General features: G+C 44.9%; 1 protein-coding gene across 2 annotated transcripts in view; it reads left to right on the forward strand.

The window, feature by feature from the left end:
• ZDHHC15 (zinc finger DHHC-type containing 15) overlaps positions 1 to 21058 on the forward strand; it is a 61061-nt gene that overhangs the window by 26934 nt on the left and 13069 nt on the right. For both annotated transcript variants that reach the window (XM_029607657.1, XM_029607658.1), the window contains exons 6-10: positions 3 to 35; positions 1542 to 1662; positions 7539 to 7671; positions 9636 to 9762; positions 12775 to 12884. In XM_029607657.1, coding sequence (XP_029463517.1) covers positions 3 to 35; positions 1542 to 1662; positions 7539 to 7671; positions 9636 to 9762; positions 12775 to 12884 — 524 coding nt within the window. The remainder of the gene's footprint in view (positions 1 to 2; positions 36 to 1541; positions 1663 to 7538; positions 7672 to 9635; positions 9763 to 12774; positions 12885 to 21058) is intronic.

Genomic DNA, 21058 nt, shown 5'->3' on the forward strand with positions numbered 1-21058 from the left:
AGCTGCGTCTTAAAGATGGATCACCACTGTCCATGGTAATTTCTTGCTTTGCTTTGTGCCTTCCAGTCTGCACCAGCAAGGGATCTGCCACTTCCCACTCTGTACCACAGTCTCATCCAGTTGCAGTGATTTTCCTAGTCGTACCCTCTTCCTGGAAGTGTTGTTTCCGCTTGAACTGAAAGGATGTTATTATACTGAGTACTTCTTGGCTAGCTCTAGTAGTGTTAGTGGAAATGCCACCCGTAACAAAGTTGTTGGGTTTTTTCCCCAGCGTTTTCACCTTTTCATTTCACAATCTCCTGTCTCCGCACATGTTTTATTTATTACTACTTCTAAACCGCGTGTAACAACTGAAAATTGAGCTAAGCGGTGTACAGAATTACCGGTACATAGCTCATCAACAAAAACGTCAAGCTATCCATTTATATGTATTTATTTGTTTCGCGGCTGGGGTTGCGGTTGGGTCAGGACCTGCTCTTGGTTCCGCCGTCCCGCCAATAATGGGGGGAGGGGAGAAACTGAAGCTCCCTGGGACTTTCAGTCGTGGCCCTGCTGCTTGTTCCCCCCCCCACATCCTCCACCTTTCTCTAAATGAAAGAAAGTGTGCGAGACTCCTAGCAGAGCAAAAGGTTCGACAGTGCATCATCGAAGGAAAAGTGTAGCCAGCCTGCACTTTGTTTCTTAGCAAGTTGCAGGTAGAGAGCGGTGATCGGCCCATATTTGTGTATGGATAGAGGGCTCCGTTTTCTGCCGGCTAGCTGTGCTTGGATATGCAGCGGCCCGGCCGTGCCTCTGAATGTACCCGGCTGTAACAAAGTCGGCCCAGGTGAGTTTTCTCCGCCTGCTTTCTGACATAGCCGGATGACCCTGGAAATCAGCCTTCATCCCGCTGACGTAGCTGGGTAACCGACCCTGTCCCCATCCAGCCCATGATATAGCCAGCTAATATTTCAGTCTGTATACGTAGAGCTCCTGCTTGACTGCAGCAGCGGTGGCATGCAAAATGGCGCGTTGGGCTTACTCCTCCCGCTGGGCTTATTTTGCTCTCTTGCTTGTTTTCTGCTGCTACCCCATGGCCATAAACAGTTCTCATTATTAGCCCTGGCTGTGTAACCTTTTAAAGAATTTCAGGGCCAACGCGGAACACTTTTTTTGATAATTTCTTCTGCATTTGGGCACCATTCGTGTAATTTTTTTATTTTTTTTTTATTATATACAATGATTTATTTTCTGCATCATTACCAAAATTTTTGTTCCACGCAGATACAACAATATCATTACAAAATAGTACAATTAAAACAGACTAAAAACATTAAAACAGAATAAACGTGTATCAGTGGACGCCGTATTGCAATTTGTTTTCAGAGTAGCCAGAATTTACAAATGAACCTGCTTCTTAGACCAAGTGCATGCATGAATATTTATTCTAGGTGTATGGAAAGCCAGGGGGTAGGGAGGAGTGGGGTTGGAAGGGTCTCGTGTACCCGGTACACGCGTATATTATTCTGCTCCAGAGTTGCTTTTCTCGTTTTATTTTGCAGGGTGAATAATTGCGTTGGATTTTCTAATTACAAATTCTTTCTCCTGTTCTTGGTGTATTCATTATTATATTGCCTCTACATTGCTGCAACAGTGTTCAAATATTTCCTCATGTATTGGACGGTGAGTTTTACTTTTTAAAATAAGGGGATCTTAAATCTCTGCATGGCTTCTTTTTTTTCTTTTTTCCTTTTGATTATTTAATTTTATGTAATGAAGTCCACAATCAAAAAAATGTCCTTGTAAGAGCCTCCTTCTAAAAATAGAAGGTAAAGTAGGAGGTGAACGGAAGTAGTGAGCCTTTTTTAACAGATTAGAAACATCAAGAACGGCCAATCTGCTGGGCCCTGATGCTCCTTTAATGTACAGCTCTGTGGTATTTTACTATACAACCTGAGAAATATGACACCTAAAGCTCTAGAAATACTAAGTATATGCCCTCGAGCCCTGAGAAGAAATAGGGACTCCATTGATCAGCGTTCCTGGTCTCCCCAACTGTAGCTGTAGCGTGAAACTTAGGGGCCGATGCAATAGAAGAGCACAAAAAGCAGGCGCTCAGAGTCGAACCACCCGCTTTCCTAACACGCGCCCAGTCGCTTCTCCTGAGTGCACGATGCAATATTTAAATTAGGGGTCATGCTGCCAAGGAGGCACTAGGGTCGACTGCACGCCCCTAGATCCTCCTTGGCAGCAGGTGCCCAGGAGAGGTCGGCTGTCTGCGGGTTAAGAAAACGGATGCTCGATTTACCGGCATCCGTTTTCCTGACCGGTGCACAGCCATGGAAAACAGACGCTCGTTAACTGAGCATCCATTTCCCTAAGCAGACTGCTGGCACTCTTTTTTTTTTTTTTCTTTTAAACTTTTGATTCCTCCGACTTAATATCGCCGTGTTAACCTGTACGTACCTGAATCAGTCCAGACTCCTGGATTTTGTCTCCCCTCCAGCAGAGAAAGTTTCACTGACACTGCCACTTAACCCAAGGTGCCGCCTGCAGTCCCCCAGTATTTCTCTGTCTCCAGCAGACGGAGGTGCAAAACCTGCAGTCTTGGTGGGGGGAGGAAAGAAGACGAGTGCCCAAGGTCTAGGATTACTTACAAGTTCTTGGGTCTATGGCTTCCACTTTGGAGCTGGTGCCGTGGGCGTTTGCTCATTTGCTACCTCTGCAGTCAGACTTGCTGCCTCACTGGGACCCATTTTGTCGGAGCAGTTTCACCTTCCTCACCCTCTTGGAGTGTGCTCGGGCCAGCCTTTCCCGATGGCTCCTGCCAGACACGTTAAAACGGGGGGGTGATACTGGACATCCCGGTCTGGACGATCCTCACCACTGATGCCAGTCTCTCTGGGCGGGAAGCGGTGTGTCAGAACCAGTCGGTGCAAGGACAGTGGTTATTGAAGGAAGTCTCCAATGTCCATCAGTTGGCTAGAGACGAGAGCTGTATTCCTGGCCCTGCAGGCATTTCTGTTGCGTCCGTCTGCCTCAGACGGCTTCGACCCTTGTGCCTCACCTTTTTCTCTGCTCTCCCCACTAGCCTTGGGAAGATGGCTACCGCCACGTCTGCAAGCCACTCTCTCCGGCGTCCCCGGAACAGCTATGGCAAAGCCTCATGCCATATTTCTCCTAAGGGACTCCTAGGGTGTGTGCGCGCCACCCACCCACGTCTTTATTCACGTCATGGCAGGAACCTCGGGGACGTCCCCCTCGAGTGACGTCACGCTATCCGGGTATTTAGCCTGCCCTTGTTTGCTAGCTCATTGAGTTAGCAAGGATCGGATTCAGATTGGATCGAGCTACTCTTCCTGCTGCCGCTGGAAGCTCTCTCTGCCCTTCGGGGTAATTCACTAAATTGGGTACCCGCTCCTCGGGGGCCCTTTGCTCTCTTTCAGGTGCCTATCTGGGATCAGGTACTCTCTCCTCGAGGACCTATTCTCCCAGGGTCAGTGCCTGTATTCGACTTCCTCTGCCTGCTAGAATCTTCAACCATACAGCTACCAACTAGTGAGTAATCTAACTATCTCAGTCTGTCTCACCAACAGCTCTGCTGCGCTGGGAACCTATTCCTGGATCTCACTATACCATCTCAGTGGGATGGGTCCGCTCTGCCGAGGGTCCCTGGACTGCTACCACTGGATCACCTCACTTGAGCGTCTTGAGTCTAGCCCAGTACTGTGGCTCCTCGTGGGGCTCCTCCCCATGGGCGTGGTCATCCCCACAGTACCCAAGAATCCACTCAAATACCTCAAAGCCATAACAATTTCTACCCCTAGTGAAGGGAAGATCGGTGAGGATCTTGTTGGACAATGCGACCACGGTAGCTTACATCAATCGTCAGTTGGGGGCACCAAGAGTCAAGCGGTAGCGCAGGAAGCCCAGCCTTTGATTGCCTGGGCAGAACAACATCTGGAGCGTTTGGCAGCCTCCCACATCGCGGGCACGGACAATGTGTAAGTGGATTTTCTGAGTCGACAACAGCTGGACCCTGGGGAATGGGAGCTGTCGGAAGAAGTGATGAGTCTCATCATTTGGAAATGAGGTACGCCATGCATGGAGTTGATAGCAACTTTCCACAATACCAAGGCCCCGCATTTCTTCAGTTGGCGAAGAGAAAGAGGAGCAGAGGGGGTGGATGCCCTGGTTCTGCCTTGGTCGACGGATGTTCTTCTGTATGTCTTCCCTCCATGGCCACTAGTGGGCAAGATCATAAGTCGCATAGAGGTTCATCTGGGCGAAGTGATTCTCATTGTGCCGGAGTGGCCAAGACGTCCGTGGTTCGTGGACCTAGTCAACCTAGCAGTGGATGGACCACTCCGCCTAGCTCATCTGCTGAACCTTCTGCACCAAGGTCCTGTTTGTTTGTTTGGATCATGCGGATTGCTTTTGTCTAGCGGCTTGGCTTTTGAGAGGCATGGTTTGAGAAACAAAGGTTACTCAGAAGGGGTCATTTCTACTGTCTTGTAATCTTGGAAGACTTCCATGTCCTTGGCCTACGCGAGAGTCTGGAAGGAGTTTGAGATCTGGTTTTCCGAGCAGAGGGTGGATCCCATGCGAGCTTCGGTGGTGCAAGTCTTGGGCTTTTTACAGGAAGGTTTCGGCAAGGGTTTATCTTTTAATTCCCTCCAGGTTCAGGTGGTGGCCTTGGTATGCCTTCGTGGTAAAGTTTGCAGCATTTCTCTGGCAGCTCATCTGGACGTGGTATGCTTTCTTCGGGGAGCGAAGCACTTGCGCCCTCCATTTTGGAGACCTTGCCCCTCCTGGAGTCTTAATGTGGTCCTAAGGGGCATGTGTGCACCTCTGTTTGAACCTCTGAGATGAGCGACTTTGAAAGACCTCACCTTGAAGGCGCTTTTCCTGGTAGCCATCTGTGCAGCATGCTGCATCTCTGAGCTTCAGGCACTTTCGTGTAGGGAGCCTTTCTTGGGGATTTTGGATGAGGGTGTTTCCTTGAGAACAGTTCCGTCCTTTCTGCAGAAGGTGGTGTCATCTTTCCACTTAAACCAATCGTTGAGCTCCCGTGCTTCCCAAATCAGAGCCCTATGTCGCCTGAGGCTAAGGAGTTACGGCGTTTAGACGTGAAGCGTGCTGTGTTGTGGTACCTGGAATTTACGAACAGCTTCCATTTGTCGGACCATCTTTCTGTGCTCTGGTCTGGTACCAAAAAAGGTCATAAGGCTTCCAGAGCCACAATTGCGAGGTGGTTGAAAGATGCAATTAGCTCGGCGTATATCTGTCAAGGTTGTCCTGCTCTGGAAGGACTTCGGGCTCATTCCACCCGTTCTCAGGCGGCATCCTGGGCCAAGGGTCAGCAAATCTCGCCGCAAGAGATCTGTAGAAGGGCGACTTGGAAGTTGTTGCTTACTTTTTGCCAAGCATTATCGTTTGGATGTCCAGGCACCAGAGGCCATGGGCTTCGAGCAGGACTCTCACAGTCCCACCCTGTTTAGGGAAGCTTTAGTACATCCCAGGAGTCTGGACTGATCTGGGTACGTACAGGGAAAGGAAAATTTAGTTTTTATCTGCTAATTTTCGTTCCTGTAGTATCACAGATCAAGCCAGAGTCCCACCCAGTGGAGGAAAGGGAGATTAGGAGAGTCAGCTTGATCAGTTTTTTGTCTAATTACTCTGAAGAATGGCACAGTTTTTATCTTGTTAGTCTACACAAGGTTTTGGTGTGGGCACAGTTTCCAATTCAGGTTTTCCTCTTCTGCTCGTTCATAGGGGGTTCAGTTTAGAAGCTATCGATATGGTTTTGCATTTCTGGCTTGGGTACAGATTAATACTGAGGGACTGCAGATGGCACCTCGGGTTACGTGGCAGTGTCAGTAAAACTTTGTCTCCATCTGATGGAGGGGAGGCAAAACCCAGGATACTGGACTGATCTTATGTTACTACAGGAATGAAAATTAACAGGTAAGAACCAATTTTCCTATATTAATTTGGAGGATGTACAGAAAAGCAGTATTTTCTGCTTTTCTGTACAACTTTTTGGGCTGCTGTGGGCAGATGTTAATTTCTGAGCATAAAAATGTGCGTATCGGATGCATTTTTTTTTTTTTGAATTGAGGGAGAATAGCTAATAGCCTCATCAGCATGCATTTGCATATGATGAGCGCTATTTAGTTTTGCGGCGCGTTGTGGACGCGCTGATCCCCTTATAGCATGAGAGACTGTGGACCCGTGTGCACGACGTGTGTCCAACCACGGGTTAAACAGTGCGCTGGGCTGTGTGCATGAGCCCCTTAGTGTGTGTGTGTGTGTGTGTGTGTGGAGGGAGAGATATTCTGATAGGCAGTCCTGGGGCTCTCAAGGGACTTTTGCTGTCCATGTGAAAGGGGCACGCTACCCCCTCCCTTTCTGTTCGTGCACAGGTGTGCCCGTGTGGGCCCATCCACTCTTAACCGACAGCCGAGTAGTGGGCACATAAAGCATCTGTGGCTCACCCAGAGCTGAAAGGCAGAGAAAGCTACAGGCGTGCTGGCTGCTTCAGGGCTTTTTTGCTGATGTAACTGTTACACGATAGCAACAAAGCCGTCAAACATTTATTTGTAAGAGACACCTGTTGTAGGAAGTAACATAAAACCCTGTTGTGACAGGGACAGGCGGATTGTGTATAGGGACGATTTAATGTTCTTGGTCACTTAGGGAGCTAAACTTCCCTTGTGCTCTTTGAATCGGGGCATTCAGAGGCTGGTTGGTTGGTTTATTTATTTAGTCGTCCTCGATTCCTCGCCTTATTCACGAGCCCAGAGGTGAGTCAGAAAAAAAGTGTAGATCGTTGTTCTAATATATGTACAGTATAATCAAGATCAACCCAAATCTAAAAAGAAACCGGTGTAATAAACAGAATACCTAAACATTCAGAGGTCAGTATTCAAAGGCATTTATCTAGATGGCGATGGAGTAATCCGGATAAATGCTGAGTTTTGAATATCGTTGACACTTATCTGGATACATTTTATCTGCATAATTCATTATCTGGACCAAATTTATCCAGGTACGTGAGAGGCATTTCAGGGGCAGTCTGAGGTGGGGGTCAAGTAAGTGGAATAATTTCTTCTGCCTACTCTGCTATTTGGAATTAGCCTAGTAGATTATTTGGCTAATTCAAGACGTGGCAAACAGCAGGATTCAAGATAACTTTGAGCTCGTCACTTTGCTATAAAATGCCTGGGTTGGTAAGGCAGGCTGATGTGTGAGGCGCTTTCTCCTTGAGTATGGCTGACGAGCCTTCCTAAGGTAAATACCCAACCTGCTGTTTGAACTAAGGAAGCAAAGTTCTCCTTTATGAGTCCAGCATAGGAGCCTTTGGCCTCTGTGAGTGTACCTAAGAGTCATCTTCATGGCACTTGCTCAGCGATTTAATCAGTTGATGCTTTCTCCTTTTAAACACATTCTAGGTTTGAAAAAAATGAATGCAGAAGCGTTGTTTGTTTCTGAAGTTGGAATACTTACTTTTTACTTTTGAACTTGTCGTTGTTTTTTTTTTTTCCCCTCTCCTGAAGAATGCACTGGAGAACAGTCGCTCCAAGTTCCACGTCCTCTTCCTTCTCTTCGTGGCACTCATGTTTTTCGTCAGCCTCCTGTTTCTCTTTGGCTATCACTGCTGGCTGGTCAGCAGAAACCGATCCACTCTGGGTAAGAAAGACGAATGCCAGAGTTACCGCACAGCAAGCACAGGGGAGAGAAGGCTGGGGAAATGACTGAAGGGGGATATAACTGAGACTCCTGGTCACCTTCACGTGGGCACTGTTTGCTTCTCAAATGCAGGAGGGGGTAGAAGCAATTAACTTCCAAAATGCCACTGTCCACGTCAAAACAATCTGATTGAAGACAGGTAAAAGCAGCTTCCCCTGATGATATTGTGGGCACTCCTGGAGGCCCTGCTAGCCTGCAACGAGCCACAGCTTTGCAGGATCTCGTATGCAACTCCTGACACGTCTCTGCTTGCGGTGCACAGCTAGCAGCAGCGGGAGATTGCATGGTGCTGTTCTGTTATGCTAGTGAGGAACAAGGCTGCTTCTGGTTTGAAACACGCAGAGTCCTGTTTGGTGCTGCCTTGGGCCGTGGTTCCAGAAACACATTAAGTCTGTATTCAGCTGCTGTGCTAGTGAGCCAGTTATAACTAGCAGTGCATATTCAGCAGCGTGGTTGTCAGCTGATTAACTTATGTGGCTATCTCTGCTTCTCCCCAGAACACCTCCTGCCTACCCCTGGAAAGCCCCCATCTTATCCAGCTAAATTCTAGCTGGGTAATTAGTTATCTGGCTACAATTAGCTGGGCAAGCCATTTAGATGGATAACTACTATTACTTTATCTGTCTAAATGGCTTTTGAAGGTGGGCCGCCTTCTGTCTAAGCCTCTCTTCTCGCTTGCACATGAATAGACAGACGTGTCTCACGGTTGCCTTGTCCGAGGATGAGATTTAGACGCAGCAGTTCCACAACAGCGATGCCTAACAAGGAGGCCAATGTTCAGTGCCATTTAGCTGGCTAATTGGTGTCGTCTGACAATTCAGCCGAGCTGGCCGGCTGCTAGTTGTTTGTTTGGTTAAACAGCTGGATAAGTGAGAGGTGGAAATGGGGGCATTTAGCTGGATCACTGCTGATTTTCAGCCTCATCCGGCTTAGGCCTAGATTTTTCATCCCGCTGTAAATATAGTGGCATGAAGAGCCGGCTCAGAAAAGAGGTGGGGGAGGGGGGTGCGATAGTGTTTTCACCTGACGCAGTTGCAGTCGTGGTGCACACTATTGCCCCTATAGTGCCCCTGTACAAGGTGTAGTTATGTCCAGCGCTACTGCCGCGATAATGTCTCAGACATCATCGCCTGCAGCGCAGCCGGGCCCAAACATTTTAAAATCCCGTACAGACCCCTCCCCTTTCCCTCACTGAAACGTTATCAGCGCGGTGCGGTTGTTATGGCACGCGACAAGGCCCTGACGCACGTGATAACGGCCCATCGCATTATGAAAGGTGACCCTGTTAGCTGGAGAAGCCTAGGTTGTCATATAATCAGACGGATAAACTTATCCAGCTAAGTGTGAGGTAGCTGAGTGTATTCAGCGGAGCGGCTGTGCCACTGAATATCTCAGGCTAACTTGTTTGTGGCTGAATATAGACCTCGAGGGGCACACGAACCACATTCTGGAGGGAGCCACGGGCCTGTGGCCTGTAGCTGAAAGATTCCTGTCAAAACGTTTGAGCTCGATAGAAGGGAGAGAGCAATTATAAGCAGCTGGAAATGAAGGATCACAGCACCGCGGCCCCAATACGGATTGATTCAGGTTCTGCTCGAAGCCTAAAGGAACGATAGGAAACTTCCAGGCCAAAACAAAAAAAAATAAATTCTAAAAACAATGGCGCCGGGCACTGCTTTACCAGCTGAAAATGATTATTTAACAATTATCTCATTTCCAGCTGTTCTGCACCTCTGCCCTCTAAGACCTTGGTGGCGTTGCTTTTGCACCCGGGGGGGGGCTTCCTGATTAGCTCAGCAGGGGAACTGCAGTAATGCCGGGACGGACCTCATGGTCCCCCATCATTTGCTAAGAGAGAAAACTGCTGTTTTAATCTTTTTTATATTTTTTTTGTCTGGTTGTAGAAGCCTTTTCTCCTCCAGTATTTCAGAGCGGCCCTGATAGAAACGGTTTCCATCTGGGCTTCCTGAGGAACATTCAGCAAGTGTTTGGGGAAGACAGGACGCTGTGGTTAATACCTGTCCTTTCCAGGTAAGTTTTTTCTGCCTTGTTTTATTTATTTATTTATTTTTTTAACCTGCAGTTTCTTTTCACTCCTGCTCAATTAGAAATTGGTGAGAGCAGCCTGAGCCTCCCATTTTTGACCCCTTCAGTCCTCAACTTTGGATCACAAACCACAGCCCCTTCCTTAACTTGGTATGTACCTGAATTTGGCCACCAGGAGGTCCGTATGTACCTGAATTTGGCCACCAGGAGGTCCATATTCAGCCTTAAGGGCTGACCAGACTTAGCCGAATAAGTTATCTGGCTAACGCTGAATATTCGGCTCCTCCCAGAACACCGTCACCCCGCCCACTACCTAGTGGCAGTGGTTCGGTGGGGCTGGATATTCAACTGCTGCTGCTTAGCTGGATCAGTCCTAACTTATCTGGCTACGTAGCCCTGAATATCACCCTCCAAGTGTTGCTACTGAGCAATGACTAAGACTCCCTCCCCCCAGAGGCTGTGAATGATCCCTCTGCGGCATCCTAAATCTCAGCCAGCCTAAGGAGCAGAAAGCAGGGGCTTACGAACTGAGCCCAGATCCTGCAGGTGGAGTCGGGACCGCCCTATCATTTGCCATTGTCTGATGTATTTCCAGCAGTCTTGGTATGTGAGCATGCAGCCAGGTCCAGGGTGCGATAGCCATGCACTTATCCTCACGGTTTGTACTTTGTTTCTGAAGGGGAGAAGAAACATGTTGTCTTGTAATGTAAATTTAGTTGGGGCACACACTTTTCCTGGCAAAGCCATCACTCGATGCATGTCACAATCAAAGGCAAGGTACATCAATACATAGAAACTATCATTACACTCATAAATACATTGTAACATAGCAATAATTCATAATATCCATAGACAGGATTATATTAATTCAGGATAGCAATACATCAAGTAAAATAAACACTAAAAATATAAATCCCAAATTCTACAAACTACAATATCTGAAAATCTCACTGAGCCTTGCCTCTAAATATTAATACGCTGTCTTTTAATGTTATTGCATCTTATCCACTTTCAAAAGATTTGCCAAAAATGATCACTGATTTAAAAATCAACTTCAAACTCGCTTTTCACACCTAAAAATTTTTTTAAAGAGTGTAAGGTGATGTTTCATAAAATTTCAGGGCACCATCCCGGTGTACCTTAATTTTTAATCATGAACACCACCGTCCACCCTAAATACCTTTTATTATTTTTATCAAAAAAGATTTTTTTGTTTTTATGTGTCCAAAAAAATTTTTTTTTTATTTAAAAATGTGAAAAGTTCAAAACAAAGATAGGAACAGTTCACCAATTGAACATTTAAAGCTCTAAAGACATCAAATAGTCACTTAGGCGAATGTTTTCTGAATGTTACTTAGCTTGAGCTTAGATCCTGAGACTTCCATTCAACAATGGCAAATTTGCCCCAACGAGGCCCAGTTTCGAAATACTTCATCAGGGGAAGCCACTTGATCACTGTACATCTCGGCTCTCCACCGTCATCTGTTTGAATCTATAAATTGATCTTAAAACATGCTCGCAACGCGCTGCCTGTTGTACTCAAAAACATGGTGAACCTAAGTTCCCTTCCACATCGTCCTCCTTTAAAGGGACTCCATCACATGACATTCAAAATGATGTCAATGACATTCAGCCTGCCCTTTAAATCAAATTTAAAGGAGCAAAAACCAATCAATCTGATCGCTTAATCCAAACGGTGCTTCAGATTTTAACTTATAGATCCTAAACTGCTCCCTGTAACTTAATAACGATCCCATGTTCCCAAACGTTGTATTACTTGCAAGTAATGCAACATTGCACGCTTGGCTAAATCATAGGAGGGGGACTTCCCTGCAGCTGGCCACGTCATCGGTGGCTGTGTCATTTATTTATTCATGTTTGTAGATCTCTCCTCCCAGAGTAGCATACAACAAAATTGAAAGAAAGCAATATTGTGCAATAGAAAAAAAAATGCATTTAAACTTACACATTTCGGACAAAAAGAAACAAAAAAAATCATAAAATAAATCTGAACAGTAATATAATAAAAACACATCACAACAAACTTAGCTACCGAAAATAAAAACAATTTAAAAATTTCCAAAAAAAGAAGCAGTATTACTCTTCTCTAAAAGCAGCTGTAAATATCCATGCTGTACACGTTTTCCTAAAAGAAGGAAGGGCTTTACCCCTCAGGAGCGGACGTTACTCAGTGTTCCAGGAAACTGGCCCTACACAAAGAAAATATTTCCTAGTGATATCCACCAATTTAACTTTGCCCAGTATTTTATGAAGGAGATTTTGGACAGAACACAAGATTAGATTGGCAGGGCCTTCTGTCCACCAACCATAACATTGAAGGGGGAATTCCCTCCCTGCCCCTAACTGGCTGCCTAGGCTCCATTTAGGCCAGCGAAGGTACTGAACATGATTTGCTAATCTCCAGAGATGACCAAGATTTTGCACTTGGGGTAACCCTCAGTTCTTTGCTTCAGCCACTGGTGTGTACACCTCCTTCCAGGGTATGCGGCAAGAATGTAGTGTGCCATTTATTGATTCTGTTCCTGTTCCCAGTACATAAAGTAAGTCTCTCTTGCTCGCTCTCCCTGAAGGGTTCGTGCTTTGTAGGAAGACCTGTCCTGGTTGCACTTGCTCATGTTCATCAGGAGAGATTCTGTTGGGATCAAACTGTTCCCCATCCAGCTGACAAAATGAATGTCTCGAGCAGGATGAGCATGAGCAGGATTTATTGATATTCTGTTTTTCAGGCACTTCAAAGCAAATTACAATGAAATATTTCCCTGGCCCCAGTGGACCCATAATCTAACAGGGTCATTTATCAAATCGCGTTATGGCGTTTTCGCATGTGTTATAGCGTTTTCGAGTTACTAGGTGGTTTCTCTCTCTCTCTCTCTCTCTTTCCCAGTGGTGGAATGAGCACCTTGCCGCTAGGAAAATGCAATTATGTAGGTATTACCGCAAAGTGCATTCTCTGACTCTGTCCTTTTACATCTGCAGCCTGGGCGATGGCCATTCCTTCCCTATGAGAAACACCTGTGAGTCTCGCAGTCCCCTCTTGGCCAACGAGGAACAGTGGGACGAGGATGGGATGGAGGAAGACCGTGAAAGTGAGTAGAGGTCGAGAAGGCAAGGCAAGGCTTTCCCGATGTCCAAGAGGTCTGGTGCCGGCGTTAGCGTTTCGTTGCGTGCACGCGCTGCCATGTCATGAAATCCAAAAAGGGCATTTTTATCCAAAACAATAAGTAGTTGCAGGGGTGTAAGATAAGGGGTGTTGCGGGGGGACATTCCTGGGCAGAAAACCCAGTCTTCTGTGTGTAAGTGGCTCTTTGAACATAGCCCTGGCGAGCATGCACAGAACACAATTTTGGGCGGACTTTCTTGCACATCATTAAGAAGCATTCCGAGGTGGGGGCTGGGCACGCGGAGTTTGGGCGGGGCTGGGATTTACGTGCACACACGTTTCAGTTTTCCAAAGCTTGCTTGTGAATCCATGTGCACAGCATTGGACCTGCTCTTGAACAGATACAGCTTTGTGCGTCTGTACCACATAAATCCACCTTGAAAATTCTGTGGGGGAGGGAAAAAGCATACGCAGACGTTAGCCTATGTGGGCTGTTTGAGAATTAAACTGTGTGTGGTGCTCAACAAAAGCAGTTACCCAGGCCTAAGGTATTGTCTGCTGGTCGGTGAAGCATTTACAAAGTAATATATTTTGTATATTAGCACTATAAATATCCCTTTCAACTCATTTGGCTTTTTAAATGTGCTAGATTTGAAGTTTTCCCTTATCAGTGCACATTCACCTTGTGGTGGGGCTGGGCTGAGCACCGACCGCGTGGCCACTCGGTGCAGCATTTCATGGCGCTGTTGAGGAGGTCGTGACGATGTGCCCTATTGCAGGATTTTATCATCATAACTGACTGCTTTTTACATACAGGTGGTCTAATCGTTCCAGTTTGGCCAAGGTCTTAACAGTTTCCCCGTCCTCAGTGGGGTCGGCTGGCAGGGCATTGACCTCCACCCCTCCCACTTCCCCTCTGTGTTGGTTCTCGATCTCGGCCAAAAGGCCAAGAAGGAACTGCCTTCAGCTCATGGCTCATTTGATCTTAGCCAAAAAGAGGCTGCAAAGTGATAGCTGATCTTATGGTACTGGGACGTTGGTTTTTAATCGTAGCACAGACTTCCATTAGCTGTGTTGGTCCTGGAGATGAGATCTTTTATAAGGCCAATTACTACTGGATCACTGGAAATACTTCCAACAATGTGCTGCACTTCCATGAGTAAGAGGATTTATGTATTCATGGGGGAACAGCTTCCGACGATGTACAACCCAACATTCTGCCAAATAGGCAGAGTTAGTCTTTAACATGCTTTGGAGACCACAGGGGTCCTTTCTTCAGACCCGCTCTCGGAAACTCATATTGGTGAAAACATTTTGTTGGTCCGTGAAAAGGTCCCACCACCTCCGAAGACTTTTTTTTTTTTTTTGTTTGTTTTAATTTGAAAAAATAGTGACCAAGAAAGATGCATCTTTTGCTAGCAAACCCCATCTCAGCCGCGTGGTTGTGCTCTTTGGTAAGAAAAACATGTCTGAGCATGGCGGGGTTTCTCCAACTCCTTCAAAAGTTTTAAAAACTGGCCAATTATAAAGTATGTACGTATGTGAGATTTCTAGGTGGTGTGTGACGAATTAATAGGCGCTGCAAGCAATGTGTTTTGCAGCATATGTGTGAGATAAATTTCGCTCTGAGATTTGCCCTGAGCCAAAAGGTTCGTTGATCCCTCTCTATAAGAGATATCACGCGCAGTATGTATTTTCTTGTGACTATGGTTTCAGATTAGCATTTCAAGAGCAATGCTTTCATCAAAGAGTAACTCTGCATATTTGGCAGAATGTTGGGTTGTACATCGTCGGAAGCTGTTCCCCCATGAATACATAAATCCTCTTACTCATGGAAGTGCAGCACATTGTTGGGAAGTAATTCCAGTGATCCAGTAGTAATCTGAGACCTTTTTTGGACACAGTCTAAGCTGCTGCCTCACAGTGGCAGTGTGATGTCTTCAGTAGTGAGATGATTAATAATTCCTGTGCATTTCTGAGGGGGAGGGAATAATTGAATAGAGTAAATTTCTTTTGCAAAGTCTTGCTGAGTACGTTTACGGGTTGACCTCGTTGTATAACAACTAGGCCAAATCTCAGCAAAGCGACCACCACCATTGAGATATGCGTGGAAGGAAGAAGAAAAATTCATACTGGCCACGTGTCGCTCAGGATAGAAGGTGCGCACCCTTAAGTTCAGTACTAGAGCTAAAGATGGTGGTCTTGATGGTGGTAATGTTGATAGTAGTAATGCAGACTTTACAGGTGAAGATAAAGCACCCGTTCCCTATACGTACCTGGATCAGTCCAGACTGCTGGGTTTTGCCTCCCTTCCAGCAGATGGAGACAGAGAAAAACTTGAAGGGCACCCCCTCTAAGTACAGTGCACCACCTGCAGCCCCTTCAGTATTTCTCAGCAGATGAAGGTGGCAGAACCTGCGGTCCTGGTAGTAAGGTCTTTTTGGCCTGGATTGGCCACTGTTGGAAACAGGATACTGGGCTTGATGGATCCTTGGTCTGACCCAGTATGGCATTTTCTTATGTGTATCTGGATTTCCAGAAAGCATTTGACAAAGTCCCTCATAATCTGCACTCCCCTTGTTAATTTGATTAATCATTGAGTGCGGATATATCCTCTATTTTTCTGCCATAGAATAAACAATCACATAAACTCTAATAAAGTCATGACGAAGAACAACAAAAGAGGAGCATACGGAATAAAGACCAGTTGATGGTGAATAAAGCCATCATGGACAGATGTAAGAAAAACTGAAACTTCAGTATAATCACAGATTGATTATAAAAATGCTTTTGATAGCTTGCCATACTCTTGGATAATAAGTTGCCTTGAAATATACAGAGTGAACCATGGATTGAATGAGTACATCAAGTTCACCATGAAAATGTGGTAGACTACACTCCTTGTGAATGGTGAAGATGGGCAATTTGTTATCCCCAATATCAAGATCCAGTGAGGGATTATTTCAGGGAGAATCTCTGTCACCACTTTTGTTCGGTCTGGCACTAAATCCACTGAATACTCTGATTAAGTTGTTGGGCTATGGATTTTGCTGTAGTCCTAGAGATACTAATGACCCACAAATAACATCTATTATTTGTAGATGAATTAAAAGCTTTATGGTTCCTGTGATTGTCATCTAGTGGAATAGCTTAGAGTAATGAAAAGCTTCTCGGTTGACATCAGGATGACGTTTGGCTTGAGCAAATGTACTAAAGTGACCTTCCTTAGAGGAAAATCAAGCAAAAATAAAAACATTTCTTTGACTGACAACTGCAATATAAAGGAACTTAAGTAGGAAGGTGTATATAAATATCTAGGAATAGAGGAAGGTGTAGCAATCCAGCACAAATCACTTAGAAAAAAAATCAGCAAAGAGTACTACAAGAAACTGAAAGTGATATTGAAAAGTACTTTAATAGCACAGAGTAAGATAAGTCATGAATCAGCTTGCAATCCATACATACTCGTACAGCTTTGGAATGAATTGAGGTCTGACCTCATAAAGATCTTGAAAAATATTTAAGAACAAGAAAACTCCTCCATTCCCACTATCTAATCTATAGGAACCAGTGAATGTTGAGATTGTACATTCCAAGAGCTGAAGGCAGTATAGGGCTTATTGAGGTAGATATTCAGACATAGCCGCCTATGTAAGTTAGCCGGATAAGCGTGGCTATGCTTCTGAATATCCCTGTATTTGGTGCTACTTAGCCGGATAAGTCTTATTTAGCTAATTTTAAACTTGCTATGGAGTAGCAAGTCTGTCTTATCCAGTTAACTTAACCGGATAAGTCTGAATATCACTACTTATCCAGCCAAGTTAGCTGGATAAGAGGCGCCACTCAGTTAAGCCCACTGTCCACCCACTGATTATCCAGCTAAGTGGCAGCCACTGAAAGTAGTCAGAAGTCGCTACTTAACCGGTTAACAGGCGTGCATTGTTTTTTCAATATCAGGGACATACCTATGTGTCTGTTATTTATATCTATCATCATAGGCCCCCAGGCATACTTTACAGCATCCACAAACCTGAATACTCAAAAGTGCAGAAGTATGAACATTGAATGACCGGAGTCAGTCTTCATCATTAAACTTGAACAAGCGTTCTGATGAACAGAAGGAATGAATGAGTGAGAATCCACCAGCACACACTTGAAGAAAGAAGCAACAGAATTTGCACACCATCTTTAAAGAGAGAGTCCAGCAAGCAAGGAAAAACTGGCCAAAGCACAAATACAGCAGGAAGCCTGAAACGTTACTTCTCCAATCACATATGCATTAAAATCTGTCCCAGGCATGGGTAAGGAGAGGTGAACTTCAACTTAAAGATGAGTTTGATGGTTGCGGCTTTTGTCGCTGGGTGTGATGATGCTAGAAGGCTCTTTAGACAGGACGGCACAGCTCATCCACTGGGAACAGTGTAAACGTTAGAAGGGTAATCTTCAGAAGCGTTTGTGCATGTAAAGCAGGCTTTTTGAAAATGACCCCGCACGGGGGAAGGGTTGTACAAGTAAAAGTGTACATGGAAGCAGTTTTGTGTGTGCTTGAAAGAGGCATTCCTGGGAGGCAGAGTTTGGGCAAGAAAACCGTTGGGCACATAACCATTGATTTTCAAAGTGGATTTGCACGTGCAGGTCCACTTTGAAAATTAGGGCCGATGTCTGCGTGCACTTTCTACATGTGGACCTCAGCCCTACGCGGGATGTTTTACAAAATGACCCTCCCTAACATCATCGTACCAGAAAAATCAGGGGGCTGACAGAATTGCAGAAAGTGAAGAAATGGTGATCATTTGAGACATTCCCAATCCAAGCAATAAAAAGCTTGATGCCAGAAAACCAAGCATAGTGTTAAAGGAGAAAACCACACAAATAGCATTGCTAACAAAAGTATCTACCAAGCAACTGTTCTGTGGATCATAAGAGAAGATCCTCAGCTACTGAAAGATGCAATTGGAGACCAAGAACATGTGCCAGAAAGATAACAGAAACAGTCCCAGTTATATTGGGTGCCAGCAGTCTGATTAAAAAGAACTTCTAGGCACAGCTTACTATGATGCCTGTATATTTTACATCCTGTGAACTCCGGAAAGGGGCTTTCTTTGGAACAAAGAAAGTATAAAGACTGCTAACAATAAATTTGAGAGATTGAGATTGTAAACACCATGCCCTGGTTCATGACTGGCATGGCATGCGTAAAGCAAGCCTATTTGGAGGCTTTGCCCGGTGAGTGCTTTGGGATTTCTTTGAGTTTTTGCCTCTGCTTCTGAACCCAGAGGAGTGGTGTTTGCATCTCCTACGTATGTGTCATCCCATCAGTGAGATGAACTTTCCATCGTTTTCCCTGAAGGATCTGCACACAGATTGCCTGGAACACGTAGCTTGTTTTATTAGGACCAATGGAACTGTTATAAGTTGATATTTTTTATTGAGTACAAGCAACATATCCTTCATGTGGTGTCTTCAAGACAGAAAGAGAAGGGGGTGGTCCTCTCCTTACCCAGTCGAGTTCTTCTGAATAGGTTGAATAAAACCAAGAACTTTCTGAATTTCTGCTACATGTGGCTGGCATTTCACCAAAGGTTTGCTAAGCCACACTGCTGGCCTACTTCCCCCAGCAAGATTGAGGTCCCTGCATCGGTTATTCATCTTCTCAGCTCTGACCTAGAAAAGTGAAACACTTTCTGCTTCTTATTAGTACTTTCTCCCTGGTGAGTCTTTATTTGGACAAATACCTTCTCTTGCTATGCAGTGGGCTCATCGCTCCTGTGCTATGTATGTTTCACAACAAACACCCTAAGATCACTTGTAATTCAGTCTTCGCATATCACATTGAGGAGATGAAAGCTGCGGCTTGTTGTTTAATTTGTACACAGGAGAACAGAGCTGGTTAAACTGCTCCACTGCTGCTTTATTTCTCCTTTTCTCTTAGAGGGATGAGATGTAAATATAGTGTGTATCTCCTAAGAAGTGACGAGCCTTTGTACCGTAGGAACAAGCTAGAAGGATATAAGCCTTCTCGTCCGCGGCGCTCTAGCCAAGGTGCCCTTTCAGTTATCCCCACGGTGGAAGTTGTAAAGGAAGTTGGACTCTGGGACGGTGTCTTTCCAGTAGTGGCGCCTGTTTTGTGGAATAAACCAGCTGTTCATATTAGATTGTGGCAGAATTATCTTTGCTTTCAAAAAATTGCTGAAGGGCTGGCTACTTCCCTAGATGGGCAGAGGTGAGGGCTAAATTTCTTTTTTTTATTTCTGATAGTGTGGGGAGATATCCCAGGTTTAACCACTGAAAGCACCCAATATGAATCACGATAGCCAAGAAGTATGCTGACCAGTATATTGACAGGCCAAAACACTGTTACAGCTAAAGGGAAACAAACTTTGCCCAGATGAGAACTTTAAACCAGAACTGAAGGATAAGCTCCTGTGTAACTAAAGCCAAGGCAGAGGGGGCAATGCAGAAAATTAAACTCATTAGCATAAGTCATGGACCTGACCGGCCAAGGGAAGTCCAGAGGTCAGAGGGGACCCCCACCCTTGGATGAAGGGGTGGGGGGGTATTCTGAAATGGAGAAAACACTGCTGCTGGCATACAGCCTTATTTATTTATTTATTTTTAGATTTTTATATACCGGTGTTCCTATATGAAATAAAGATCACATCGGTTTACATTGAAACAGAACATGAAAATTGCCAAAAGGCATTACATAGAACAAGGTTATGAAACTTGGAACAGTGTACATAAGTTCAAAATTTAACAATAACGTTGTAACATTGATGACCAAAAGATAAAGGAGAAAAAAAAAAAAAAAGACTTAAACAATTAAGTTGACAGGTCTTATTGAGCATAAAAATTATAACGTATAAGTGAGAACGTCTCAAGTGTCCTGCAGCAAGAGATTAGATACCGAAGTAGGTAGTGGTATGGAAAATGGGGGTTTGTGAAGAAGATATGTTCTTGCTGGTTGGAGGGGAAAAAATGATGATCATGGTCCTGGAAAAGCTTGGCTAAAGAGCCAGGTTTTAAGTTTTTTTTTGAATGAAGAGTGGCAGAACTCAAGCCGAATGTCTGGTGGGAGCGCATTCCATTGAATGGGGCCTGCTGTAGATATGGCACGTTTATGATGCGAGGATTTTGTTGAAGGTACATAGAGTGTGCCTTTATATGCTCCTCTGATGGGTCTAGAGGAGGAGTGAGGGCGTAGTTGGTTACATAATTGAAGAGGAGAGATATTGTGAATGGATTTATGAATTACGGTGAGTACTTTATATAGGATCCTTTGCTTTATAGGCAGCCAGTGGAGGAGCTTGAGAATGGGGGTGATGTGATCTCTTTTATTCGTATTGGTAAGGATTCTGGCTGCAGAGTTCTGTAGCATTTGGAGGGGTTTGATGGATGAATATGGAAGGCCAAAGAGAAGCGAATTGCAATAGTCGACTTTTGATAGAATAATGGCTTGTAGGACCATCCGAAAATCGTTGAAATAAAGAAGAGGCTTCAATTTTTTTTAAGACTTGTAACTTATAAAAACAGTCTTTGGTGGTTGTGCTTATGAATTTTTTTTTTAAAATTGAGCTGATTGTCTAGCATGATACCTAGATCTCGAACATGTGGTGAGTGATTTAATATGGGAGTGGATGAGTTGAGTAGGTCAGCTGGGTTTAGAAGTTTGATGTTGATGTCTTGATTGATGATTAGGATCTCAGTTTTGTTGTTGTTAAGAATGAGGCAAAGGCTGGAGAGAAGATGATTGATCTTTTGCAAACAATTGTTCCAGTGAGCCAAGGTTTTTTGTAAGGATTCTGAGATTGGGATGAGTATCTGGATGTCATCCGCGTAGAGATAGTGAGTTAGGTTTAGTTTAGTAAGTAGATGACATAGAGGTAAGAGGTAAATGTTGAAGAGGGTAGGGGAAAGGGAGGAACCCTGAGGGACCCCCCGGTTGGAAGGGATCGGTTGTGATTCTTTGTTGTTAATCTTTACTTTGAATTGTCTATTTGCTAGGAAGGATTTGAACCAGCTGAAGACTGTTCCTTTAATGCCTATATCTGCCAGACATTTTAATAGAGATGAATGGTTGACAGTGTCAAAGGCTGCAGAGAGATCTAGTAGTATCAAAAGATGTGGTTGTTTTTTGTCCATATTAGATAGAATAGAATA

Source organism: Rhinatrema bivittatum, chromosome 6, assembly GCF_901001135.1.
Source record: "Rhinatrema bivittatum chromosome 6, aRhiBiv1.1, whole genome shotgun sequence".
Lineage (NCBI taxonomy): Eukaryota > Metazoa > Chordata > Amphibia > Gymnophiona > Rhinatrematidae > Rhinatrema > Rhinatrema bivittatum.